The 13720-nt window shown below is 41.3% G+C and overlaps 1 protein-coding gene across 1 annotated transcript in view; it reads right to left on the bottom strand.

Moving 5' to 3' along the window:
* The window catches only part of PRTFDC1 (phosphoribosyl transferase domain containing 1), a 104209-nt gene extending 90839 nt beyond the window's left edge, over positions 1–13370 (bottom strand). Inside the window, 4 exon segments of the mRNA XM_070382041.1 lie at positions 5377–5560; positions 10897–10910; positions 10912–11004; positions 13341–13370. Of these exon segments, the coding sequence (XP_070238142.1) occupies positions 5377–5560; positions 10897–10910; positions 10912–11004; positions 13341–13370 (321 nt within the window).
* Positions 13371–13720: the final 350 nt, after the last annotated feature.

Below are 13720 nucleotides of genomic sequence, written 5' to 3'. Positions count from 1 at the left end.
TGTTTCTGCCAAGATGTTTTTAAGGTGTCTGCTCGGGATGAGTCGGTTTGGAGGTATGTGGGAGCACCAGACACCCTCAGAGGAAAATGAGTTAGTCCTGTTTCTCTTCCTTGGTGGTGTTATTAGCTTGGGCTTTTAACAGGTCTCTGTCCTCGGGACTGTGGAGAGAGCTCAAGTGTGGAAAGGGGTGGTCAGCTCAAGACTAATCTGAAGGCATTGAATCCATCTCGGGATGAGGACAGCTTACGTGCTGTGAGCAGAGAAAACTGGGCTGTTTGCCTCAGAGCCTGGTCTGTGAGTATGGTTTTCCATCCATTTCTGAGAGGGTATTTAATCAGGGGCAAAGCTTGCTCTGAGTGAGCAGGTAGGCTTTTATGTGAGGTGATCGATCAGGAGATGATCTGCGTCACCTTGGTGATGGACAAGAGGAAGGACATTTTGTAAGAAGGGAAGAGGAGAGATGCCACAGTTATGCTTGGTTGCTACATGATTTAAAGGTGGGACAAACACTAAAATGTGCTGTGTTTAAGAACCGATGCTGGCGGGAAACATTTAAAGTATATTCTCTCCTTCCTCCTTCATCAGAACCCTGGGTAGGAGCCTCCACAGCATGATCCCCAGGAAAAATAATGTTGATTTGAATATATCTGTTCATTGCTTTAAAAAAAATTTTTTTTTGGCTGTGCCACACAGCATGTGGGATCTTAGTTCCCTGAAAAGGGATCAAACCTCACCCCCTACATTATAATCGAGAAGTCTTAACCACTGGACCAGCAGGGAAGTTTCGGCAAGATTACTAGTTTCAGCAAGATTGACCGTATTCTGGACCGTAAAACAAGACTTAAAAAATTTTAAAGAATTGAAGTCATACAAAGTACTCTTTCTGCAACAGAATTAAACTAGAAATCATACAGAGCTATCTCTGGAAAATCCCCCAATATTTGGAAATTAAACAGTAAGAAATAATCCATGAATGAAAGAGGAAGTCGCAAAGGAAATTTGAAAATAGTTTGAGTTGAATGAAAATGAAAACAATACAACAAAAATTTGATGATGTAACAGTTAATATCACATGACTGATAACAAGGCAAGAATATTTTCTTTCACTATTTCTATTCAGAATTGAACAGAAAGTCCTAGCCAGTTCAGTAAAGCAATAAAAAGAAATACACAAACTGGAAAGAAAGAAGGAAAACCATTATCTTCATAGAAAAACCCAAAAGCATCTACAAAAGAGCTATTTAAACTAATGAGAGTTTTGAAAAGTCAAGTGTTCAATACACAAAATTGCTATGTACCTGCAACAGACAATTTGAAATTCAAGGAAAAGTTTACCATATATAATAGTGAAACCAAGGGCAGTCATCAGTTGGATCCCTTAAACTATAACTTGCTTCATCCTGTAACTGCCTTTCCTGACTAAGCTCTCTTTAATTGTTTTGAAAATTGCACACCCTCCAAGGTTCACATCGCTTAGACAATAAATATATCACAAGACTCCTTTCAGCACCCCCTACAGATAACACCTCTGACACATGGATTACTACAGTACAGCTGTTCTTTCAGGGGCAGAGAGTTAGTCTTAACCAAGTCAAACCAGCCAAGATCCCCAACCCTTAAACTGGTCTAGTGGAAATACCTGATGGATGAGCTTTTGACATCACAGGACCAAAACCCCCACTCTCAGATCACTCTAATACACCATTCTCTGAGCATGCATCCCGGAAGGAACATGTAACTCCAACACTCCTTTACAGGACACCAATTACAGGTTATTCTGTAGACATCAACAACATGATTTTTAAACTTACATAGAAAGATAAACTTTCATAAACAGTTATGAAAAAGAACAAAGTTGAAGGACACATGCTCTCTGACTTCCAGACTTCTGTGCAGATACAGTAATCAAAACAGGGTGATACTGACCAAAGAATAAGCATAGAGATGAGCTGAACTCAATAGAGTGCTCAGAAATAGACCCACGAATATACAGTGAATTGATTTTCAATAAAAGATCAGAGGCAATTCAATAGAAAAGAATAGTCTTTTCATCAAATGATCTTGGAAAAATTGGACATTCACTTGCAAAAAGAAAAAAAAAGAAATCTTGATCTGTACCACATTAATAAATTAATGGCAACCCACTCCAGTATTCTTGCCTGGAGAATCCCATGAACAGAGGAGCCTGGCTGGCCATGGTCCATGGGGTCGCAGAGAGTCGGACGTGACTAAGGTGACTAAGCACGCATGCAAAAAATGAATTATACACCTAGATACACCTAGAAACCTAAAACTAGGAAACTTCTCAAAGAAAATAGAGGCTAAATCTTCATGACCTTGAATTAAACAAAGATTACTCATATACACAAAGATTTAAGCAAAGATTGCTTACAGACACAAAAATTATGATCTACAAAAGAAAAAATGATAAAGTAGAGTTTACAAAAATGTTTAAATTATACCCTTTGGAAAAAAAAGCACTCTAATAAAAACAAAAATAACAACCCACTGAAAGGAAAATATACTCAAAAACACATTAATAAAGGATTGGTAACAAAAATATGTAAGAAACTTAAACTCAATAATAAGAAACAACCCAATTTTTTAAATGAGCAAGATATTTGAATAAACATTTCATCAAAGAAACTGTATAAACAACAAAAAAGCAAATAAAAGGATGCTCAACATCATTATTCACTGGGGAAATGCAAATTAAAACCATGATGAGATACTACTGGTTATCTGAATGGGTAAAACAAAAAAAAGAAAAAATAAAGAAATACTGACAATAACAAGTGTTGCCAAAAGTGTAGAGCAACTGGAACTCTCATATAGTCCTGGGAGGGGAGCAAAATTATTCAATCACTTTGGAAAATAGTTTGGTAATTTCTTATAAACACTCCCCATATAACCTAGCAATCTCAAGACAAATTTGCTCAAGAGAAACAAAGACATAAGTACATACAAAAACTGCATGTGAATATTTTGTTGTGCTGCTGCTAAGCTATGTCTGGCTCTTTGTGATCCCTACAGACTTCAGGATGCCAGGCTCCCCTGTACTTTACTGTCTTCCAGAGTTTGCTCAAACTCATGTCCATTGAGTCAGGGACGCCATCTAACCATCTCATCTTCTGCCACTCCCCCCTTAGTAGCTTTATTCATAATCACCCCAGAAAGGAAACAAACCAAATATCCTTCAGCTGATGAATGATTTTAAAACTGGCATATCCATACAATGAAATCCTACCTGACAATAAGAAATGCATTATTGGGACATATAACAACATCGATGACTGTGGTGATTTACATGACTATGCATTTGTTAAAACTCATAGAAAGTGACAGAGGTAAATTCTATTGCCTGTAAATTAGGCTCAAATAAACCTGACTTTAATTTTTTTAAGATTTTAGAAGATTTTACAATAAGGATCAGAGCCAAGCGGGGAAAAAAATCTTGTAAGAAGGAAGCACAGCTACTTAAACTAGGATGAGAGACAATTAAAGAGAGGAAAGATTTTCAAGAGATGAAACGAATAAATTAGAGTTAAGATGGCCACATGCCCGCCCCCCCCACCCGCCACACCCAAAAACAAAATCAAAAGACAATTTTATCCTGACCTCAGAGGTCATTAGGAAAATACAGAGTGTTTTAAGAAATGAAAATTTACTAGCCGCTTGAAAGCTGAGGCAACTGAGTCAAAGAAAGAGAACGGTAGGGTCAGTTCAGTTCAGTTGCTCAGTCGTGTCTGACTCTTTGCAACCCCATGAATCGCAGCACGCCAGGCCTCCCTGTCCATCACCAACTCTCAGAGTTCACTCAGACTCACGTCCATCGAGTCAGTGATGCCATCCAGCCATCTCATCCTCTGTCGTCCCCTTCTCCTCCTGCCCTCAATCCCTCCCAGCATCAGAGTCTTTTCCAATGAGTCAACTCTTCACATGAGGTGGCCAAAGTACTGGAGTTTCAGCTTTAGCATCATTCCTTCCAAAGAACACCCAGGGCTGATCTCCTTTAGAATGGACTGGTTGGACCTCCTTGCAGTCCAAGGGACTCTCAAGAGTCTTCTCCAACACCACAGTTTAAAAGCATCAATTCTTCGGTGGTTTTAAGATGCCCTCCCATCCCAGTCCCCAGGCACACACCTGTGTATAATCTCCTCCACTTACCTGTGGGCAAGACTTGTAAATATGATAGGAATTTACTCTCATGATTAGGTGATTAGTCAACTGACTTTGAGTTTATCAAAGAGAGTTTATCCTGTGTAGACCTGACCTAATCAGGGGAGTCCTTTAGAAAGGAGCAGGGCCCCACCAGAGGAGCAGCTCTCCTACCCTGCAATCAACAGCCTATGCTGTTGTCCACGAGGCAGGGACCCCAGGGCAGCCTCTCAGAGCTGACAGTGAATCCAGTCTAGAGTCAGCAGGGAATCAGGGGTTGAAATCTGCTAATGACCAGTGATCTTGGAGAAGGACCCCAAATCCTAGAAGTAATCAAGGCCCCAACTAACACCTTGATTTCGGTCTGGAAAGATTCTGAGCAGAGAACTTCTGACCTAGAGAAACTGTAGGACAATAAACATATGTTGGTTTAAGCCACTAAGTTTGTGGTTATTTTGTCCCAAAGCAAAGCAAACACAATTCAAAGCTAGTGATTTGGGCTTCCCTGGTGGCTCAGATGGTAAAGAATCTGCCTGCAATGCAGGAGACCCGGGTTCGATTCTTGGGTCGCGAAGATCCCCTGGAGAAGGGAATGGCAACCCACTCCAGTATTCTTGCCTGGAAAATCCCAAGGACACAGGGACTTGGCGGGCTACAGTCCATCGGGTCGCCAAGCGTCGGACACAACTGAGTAGCCATGAAAACCCAGCACAGACTAGTAGAAGAGCGTTCTGTTGGAGATTCCCTGGTCTTCTGTTTCACTGCTCTTGATACCTCATTGTCCCTACAGGTTTTAGTTCTTCATATCTGGGCCCTGACTGCAGTCACCCAAGTACTAACGCCAGGGGGACGTCCTCATACAGATCTTCGGGGCCAAGAGCGATATCCAGAGCAGAAGTACATCTGTATTCACTGGACTTCCTTAATACTCTTTCTCCTCACATTTATTCATGAGACTAGGCGCCAGGAAATAACCACTCAACTTTATAGCCATAAAAGAAAGCATGAATCATTCCTGAAGCTTCTTTCCCTATATGAGCAATAGATTAGGAGGGTGTCTCCGCCCCATCAAGAACACTATTTGAATGACAGGTTGTAGTATCTTGCAAATTAAAATAAAATACATCTTTCATTTTCATCACATTATTAGCTCTTTGCTTTTATAACACTGTTCATTCTAAATATCACATAATGAAAATGGAGTAAATCATAACTTACCCTGTAACTTTTTAGTCGGATGAAATCAACCTTCATAATGATACATCAATCAGAGTTTCGACTGATGTTCTTCAGGTGTTCTACCAGGTCTGCACAGAACTTGTAGCCTCCTTTGAGTACACACAGGACCATAATGTCACAACATCCTATGTCTTTCATAATATCCTTAGCCAGCCGTTCAATTCTGAAAGAAGGGATTAAAAGACATATTAAAGTATAGACATCTCTGAGCATATTTGTTCCTTTCAAAAAAAAAACTGCATGATGTACTCTACATATGTGATTATGCAGGAGAAAAGTGGAAAAGGTCTTGGGAGACCAAAGCCTCCAGATAAAGAAGCTTTGTTAACATCAGACAAAGAGAGAGTGTTCAAAACATATTTCTGATAACCATATCATCAGTGGTACATTTTTTCCCTCTGTGTCACAAAAAAAATGATTAAGGTGTAAAACATGATGTCAAAGATCATGAAGGCAATTATTTGATCACTACAGAGCCTGGTTGTTAGCTTTAACAAGGCTATGATGGTATGTGGTGATATTATATTCACTTTAAAAAGCAAAGAAAGAGGAAATGGAGAATGACTCACCCACCTGACCACGTTAGACGAGACTAGAGGAAAAGTCAAGCCCGCAGTAACTATCAAAAGAATAATATTTGTCTTTTATTTACTGAAGATAGCATGTTACCTATGTGAAAGGTGCCCCAGACACAAGAAAGCTCTGTGAAAAGTAAAAATCCAGGGAAGACTTGGAAAAGGCTGGAAATAATTGGGAGATTGGGGTGGACATATATATGCTATTGATACTATGTATAAAATAGATAACTAATGAGAACCTACTGTATAACTCAGGGAACTCTACTCAGTGCTCTCTGTGACCTAAATGGGAAGGAAATACAAAAGAGAAGGGATACACACACATGCACACACACACAGTCAATTCACTTTATTCTACAGTAGAAACTAATACAACATTGCAAAGCAACTATACTCCAGTAAAAATTAATTAAAAAAGAAAAAAACGCCTGGCAATATGAATGTGTTTGCCAGGCCCCCACACACATTCATCAGCAGAGAGTGGAAGCCTCACTATCTCAAGGTGTTTGAGAACAATCTCTAATCAATATTAGGCCGAAGACTAGGCTATTCAGACACAGGTGTGAACCCCAGTGAGCAAAACTTAAAAGGAAAAACAAGAAAAACAGATTGCACATCATCAACAGCTATGCACTGCTGGGGAGACACTCTTCACAGACAGGCAAAGACAAAAAAGGAAACAAACAACAAGAGTGATGAGTAATAAATAGTTACAAATATGGTAGAGATTAAACCAAGAATATCAATCATGACTTTAGTGAACGGTCTAAAAATAGGCTTCCCAGGTGGTGCTAGAGGTAAAGAACCTGCCTGCCGATGCAGGAGATGTAAGAGAGGCAGGTTTGATACCTGTGTCAGGAAGATCTCCTAGAGGAGGGCAACCTACTCCAATATTCTTGCCTGGAGAATCCCCATGGACAGAGGAGCCTGGCTGGCTATAGTCCATAGGTCACAAAGAGTCAGACACAACTGAAGCGACAGCACACACAGCACGCACACATGGTCTAAAAACATCAATTAAAGGCAGACTGTCAGAGTGGATCAAAAAATACCCTAAGGTATGTTGTCCACAAGAAATTCATCTTAAACACAAAGATCCAGATAAAAGACCCAGATTAAACGGATGGAGAAAGATGCACCATGCAAACATAATCAACAGAAACCTGGACAAGCTACATCAATTTCAGACAAAGCAGACTTCAGAGCAAGGAAATCATGAGGAATAAAGAGCAACATTACTGTAATAAAAAGAGGCCAGCTCTCCAGGAAAACATAACAGTCCTTCATGTGTCTGCACCTAGCAACAGAGTGTCAAAAAACTGACAGAACTAGAAGTAGATGAATCCACTGATGTAGTTGGAAACTTCAATACCCCTCTCTTAGTACATGACAGATCCAACAAGGCAGAAAACCAGTAAGGATATAAGGGAACAGTACACCATATAACAGCTGGACCTGGTCGACATTTACAGAATACTTTACCCAACGTTCTCCTTAAAATACATCAATAATGAAAAGACAAGCCACATACTAGTGGGAAATATTTGCAAAGCATATGTCTGATAAAGGGCTGTGTCCAGAATATACGAAGAACTCTTACAACTCATTTAGAAGACAAACAACCCAACTGCAAAATTGGCAAAAAACTTAAATAGGCACCTCTCCAAAGAAGATGTATGAACAGCTAGAAAGCACACTAATCATTAGGAAAATTTTAAACCACAATGAAACACCTTTATATATCCACGTTTTTGTTTTGTTGTCTTAGTCACTAGGTCATGTCCATGTCTTTGGCAATCCCATGAACTGTAGCTTGCCAGGCTCCTCTGTCCGTGGGATTTCCCAGGCAAGAATACTGGAGTGGGTTGCCATTTCCTTCTCCAGGAGATCTTTTCGATCCAGGAATCAAACCTCTGTCTCCTGCATTGGCAGGCAGATTCTTTATCACTGAGCCTGGGAAGACCTAGAATGGCTAGAGTTAAAAGGACAAACAAAATGAAATGTTGGCAAGTATGTGGAGAAACTAGGGAGAAGGGCACGGCAACCCACTCCAGTATTCTTGCCTGGAGAATTCCATGGACAGAGGAGCCCGGTGGGCTACAGTCCATGGGGTTGCAAAGAGTCAGACACAACTGAGCAACTAAAACAACAATAACAACAATGTGGAGAAACTGGAGCCTCAAACGTTGCTGGTGGGAATGAAAAATGGTGTAGGCATCTAGAAAATAATTGGCAGTTTCTTACGCTTACCATAAAACTCAGAATTCCTCTCCAAAAACCCATCCAAGAGAAATGAAAAGATGTGTCCACACAAAGACTTACATGCAAATGTTCCTGGAAGCAATATTCGCAGTAGCCCCAAACAAGAAATCTAAGCGTCCATCAATCGATGAATCAATAATCAGATATTGATTTAATTTATATTTAAAGCTCAGGAAACACAAGTTTATAGAGAAAGAAATTAGATTAGTGATTGCCTGATAGTGTGGGTAGGAGCAGAGATTGACAACAAACTTTTGATTGACAATAAAATATTGTAAAACGATGCTGGTAATTGTTGCCTAGCCATAAAAATGTACTAAAAATCACTAAGTCATTTATCTACAATGGGTGAGTTTTGTTGTATGTAAATTATATCTCAATTAAATTCATTTTAAAGGTGGGGACGGGCATTCTTGAGGCCCCACCTCAGACCCCCCAATCAGAATTTCTTGACATAAAGCCTCCTGTAGAGACAACTGGTAACCTTGCCAGGATTCAATCCTATACTAGATCAGGATGCAATTAACTTAAGTCATAAATTAATTTTCAGATGAGAAAAGCCAGAATTTGTTTAAACCAGGGGGTTCCCAAACTCATGTGAAGACAAAGTACTTCTGAGAGCTATTAAGAAGTGAATCGAGTACAAAGATGCCCACTGCACAAGAGAAGTTGGTTTAACTATCAAAGTCAAGCATATTTCTTCCCCACCCCTCCCCTTTCCTTTGCAAGAATCTGTATCCTTTTTTTTGGTAGGAGAAATCCAGTAGACTGATTCTTAGGAAGCTGAATATATTTTACAAAATTTACCCCTTTTTCAAAATTAGGTATTTTTATTGTTTTCTAACCTTCCACCATATTTTATGTGTAATGCATTCATCATAATGGCTGAGGTTGGACTAAACAAAATATTGAGTTAATGCAGCCACTGAATCAAATTAATTTGGGAGAAATTTGTTTCCAAGCATGTGTAAAAAGAAATGGATAAATATTCTATTCAACAGCGGAGACCACTTTTCCCCTACCGTATCAATAACAGGAGTTTTGCATTCATATTTATCTACATTTGGAAAAGGAAAAATTTATTGAGCAGCTGTTTTCCTTGGTGCCATACAGTGAGTCTCACTGGGCTCAGAAATCTGCCTCCCAATCTAGTGAAACAGAATGATACCAAGTATCGGGCGTTCTCTAATGAAATGATTTAGGAATCTGCATCTTTAATATGAATTGCCAACTGGGAGGTTTGACAAGTTGGGAGATGCCAAATTTTTCACATTTGTTTCTTCTCAGAACCTTTTTTCCCTTTAAGGATCAAAACTTGTACTCCATGGAAGGCCACCTGAGGCCGTGAGAAATCCCAAACTAGATCTTATTTTAGTAATATTTTATAGTTTGAGAGAACATGCAACATGCAGATCTTAACCAATGGGAAATCTTAGAATTTGAATGAAAGAATGACATTTCCTTTTGCTTACAGACAGGCATTGATGGAAAGATAACATCCTGGGAATAGTGACCAGTTGGTGCTTTTCAAACTTTCCTTTGGCTGAAGGTCTATTTTATAAGTTAAATTTTTACTCAGAAGAAAGTCACAGTTTAAGAAAATAGAAGCAGAAGTACAAAGGCTGAAGGAAAAGGGGAGAGTGGGAGCCCCAAGTCTCAGCTTGCCCTTATTTCTCAGAGCTTCTCCCACCCCGATTTCTGAGTGTGAAATACAGGAAGCTTGCTTTTCATATAAATGTGAAGGCTTACGTATTTGATCTTGTGCTAGAAATCAAAAGTCCACGGAAAGGCAAGAGTCGGGGCATTAAGGCAGCTTTGTTGAAGGGATAAGACCTGTAAGTGCTGACGCCTGTGGTAGGCTGAATTGGAAGAGGCTCTTACTCATTCCAGCATTCTCGCCTGGAGAATTCCATGGACAGAGGAGCCTGGCAGGTGGCTACAGTCCATACGGTCACAGAGAGTCAGACACAACTGAGTGACTAACTTTCTATTACTTTCTTTTCTCTGAAAACCAAGAAACAAATGAGGGTGACTTAGGGGCTTAGAAGAGGAGAGTCAAGTGACTAGGAAGGAGCCAGAGGACATCTGTGTCAAGGGCTTCAGAAGAACGAGAAACAGTAGTGGAGAAACAGTTCCGTGCTGCTATTTTTAAGCTGTACATATTCTTATTTCCAAAACATTACCACTGAAAACATCCACAGATTGGCCAACCTGTGAGACGGGACTTATTCGAGATAAATGCAAATTGCAGGAAAAGCCAGGGTTTCCGGGGTATGGCCTGTGAAGGCAAATGAAGGTAAAGGTCACCTCTTAACTCTCCCCGTTAAGAGTCTGTGAAAAACGTGAGACAAATGCTTTCCCGGCCCTCATTTTTATCAGCCTGTATAGGACGCGGTTATTTTGAGGCTATCTATCTTGTATGTACAGCCGTTACCACCTTACTATCTGTAGTCATTACTATCTTTTGCATGTACAACCCTCTGTCTCCCCGGAACAAATATCCAAGGAAATCACAGATTTATTTTACTCCAATTTTTCTGTCCTATAAACATTCTATCCACCACTGTATAGAAGAGACTCCGGAATAGGGTCCCTGAGCCTATTGTTTGATTCACACAAGAGAGGACTAGAGAAAACGGACTCAGCAAAGAGCGCTCACCTGTCCACAATGATTGCCATGAGGGATGAGCACGTACTCCAAGTCTCCATAGTAGTGCTGTGGGTACGTGAATAAGCTCAAATCATACCCTGGCCAGTCATCCGTAATCTGCAAACCAACTGATTTTGGTTACAATATTTTTCATTGGAAATTTATTTTTTAAAACGTAAATAAGAGCATGCTTTGTAAAAACGAGTACCATTGAAAATAAGAGACTAGGTCTGACCATCCATAATGGCATTAAATTGTCTTCCATCAACCTGTGAGAAGCCAGGTGGAACAAGGTAAAGACCTACTGAAGTGAACAGGGAACGCCATTCCTGACTTCTGGTATCACAAAATAAAACCCCGACCTATGGCTAACCTGACAGCACTGTTTGTAAGAGTGCACAAACGTAAAGATACAGTGTATATTTACATTATAAATATTATCATGAATATAAGTAACATTATTTTTGTAATTACAGGCATACCTCATTTTATTGGGCTTTGCAGATAGTTTTTTTTTTTTTACAAATTGAAGGTTTATGGCAACCTTGCATTGTCAGAGGATGCTTAGCACTTTTAGCAATAAAGCATTTTTAAATTAAGGTATGTACATTGTTTTTAGACATAATGGTGAAAAGTGAAAGTGAAGTCGCTCAGTCGTGTCCGATTCTTTGCGACCCCGTGGACTGTAGCCCCCAGGCTCCTCCGTCCATGGGATTCTCCAGGCAAGAATACTGGAGTGGGTTGCCATTTCCTTCTCCAGGGGATCTTCCTGACCCAGGAATTGAACCCAGGTCTCCTGCATTGCAGGCAGACGCTTTAACCTCTGAGCCACCAGGGAAGCCAAAGACATAATGGTATTGCACACTTAATCGACCACAGTATAGGTTAAACCTAACTTTTATATGTACTGGAAAACCAAAACAGTAATAATCTGTGACTTGCATTATTGAGATATTTGCTGTAATTTGGTGGTCTGGAACTGAACCCACACTATTTCTGAGGTCTGGCCACTGACACAGACAGTATCACTCCACATTATTATAATATATTATTATATATACTATTACATGTCTATGCATTGTAATCACCTCACCTGCCTAGGAAAGGTTACCTACTAAAAGTACATGTCTCCTGGGGTTATTGTGCACCCAAACTTCTGAGTGGTTGGGTCGTTTTAGTAAAGACTTCAAAAGGATGTGCTGTGGTGGGAACGTCAGTCAGTCCTGTTGGGAACCGATTGCTCCAGAAAACTGTTGTATTCAGATAGTGGACAGACTGCTAGCAAGCCTCCCTGTTGCTTAGGACTGGATGTGCAAGTCTGATGGTTAAGACAATAAAGAGGCAGGAGAGAAAATGCCAGTGAAGACCATGTTCCCTTTACTGTCAGATCATCCAGAAAGACACTCAAGCTAAACCATAGCTGAACTGCAGTCTCCGGTTTTCTGCTTACTCCCACATACCTCCATCAGATTTCTCCATGCAGCTGTATGCTTTCAAAGACTCTCCTAATGCAGACCTATCCTAAATTCCCAGTCTAACTCCCTATACCTTGTCCTCCTGTTCTCAGATTGGTCTGTGGTCGAATCAGGATCCTCCCTAGTTCTGTGTTCTGTTCATTTGTTGTCTCTCACCTATACCCTCTCCCTGTCTAATCCACTCCCCCACCTGTATCCCAAACTCCACATCATCTGCACAAACTCAGGACAGGCCCCAGTAATTGCTGACTGTTCCCACCTCTGTGTGATATTGTCGCCCAAACTCCTTGTATCCCTCAGAGCTCTCTGCTCCTTGAGAAGACTCCTGTCTCTTCCTGCCTCTGGCTCCCTCATCTCATCCGTTTTCTATTGTTTTAAAACCCATCTGTACTTCATCGAACACTGGGATATCCCCCTGCTTTTCCCCTGCCTCCTCACCTGGAACTCAAAACCAGTTCTCCTCCACCCAGGTTTTGGAAGGGCCACACAGGGTCCAGACTCCACTGACTCCCATCCTGGTTCCAGGCTCTGGAACGCTGGCCAGATCAAACCCAGTGCAGATGAATCCCTTCCCTCTCAGTAAAGGGCAACTCTTCTCAGCTGCTGAGGTCAAAGTCACAGAGTTGTAACTGACCCCTTTCTATCATCCCCCTCTTGCAACCCAGCAGCAAATCCTATCATCAGATCCTTCAGAATTTAACCAGGACCACCTCTCAGCAGACTTCCCAGGTGGCACTAGAGATAAAGAATCCACCTGCCAATGCAGGAGACATAAAAGACGGGTTGGATCCCTGGGTTGGGAAGATCCCCTGGAAGAGGGCATGGCAACTCACTCCAGTATTCTTGCCTGGAGAATCCTATGGACAGAGGAGCCTGGTGGGCTACAGTCCATGGGGTCGCAGAGTCGGACATGACTGAAGTGACTTAGCATGCACACACACCTCTCAGCATCTCCACTGCCCCACTTCCAGTCCCTACCACCACCACTTCTTCCAGGACCATTGCCATGGCTACCAATTTTGCCTCCCTGCTTCCACTGTGCTGGCATCCCGCCCATCCTCCACCCCCACGTGGCAGCTGGAGTCCTCCTTTGAAAAACGTACCTCATGTGCATCATAGCAGGCTTCTGCTCAGATTTTTTCAAGGGCTTCCCATTTCACTAAGAGTACAACTGGAGTTGCCACCATGGCCTGCAGGGGCGGCGGCCTCTGACTCATCCCTGGAGCTGTCTAACCCCGTCCTGCTTCAGCCACCATTCTCCTTCCTGATGCTTGAATGTCCCAAGCATCTTCTGCCCCAAGAGCTTTACACTTGCTTTTCTTTTGCCTACAACGCTCATCCCCTGGAAGCCCACATGG

The sequence above is a fragment of the Bos mutus genome, chromosome 13 (assembly GCF_027580195.1).
Source record: "Bos mutus isolate GX-2022 chromosome 13, NWIPB_WYAK_1.1, whole genome shotgun sequence".
In the NCBI taxonomy this organism is placed as follows: Eukaryota; Metazoa; Chordata; class Mammalia; order Artiodactyla; family Bovidae; genus Bos; species Bos mutus.
This window is presented reverse-complemented; position numbering and strand designations above follow the sequence as displayed.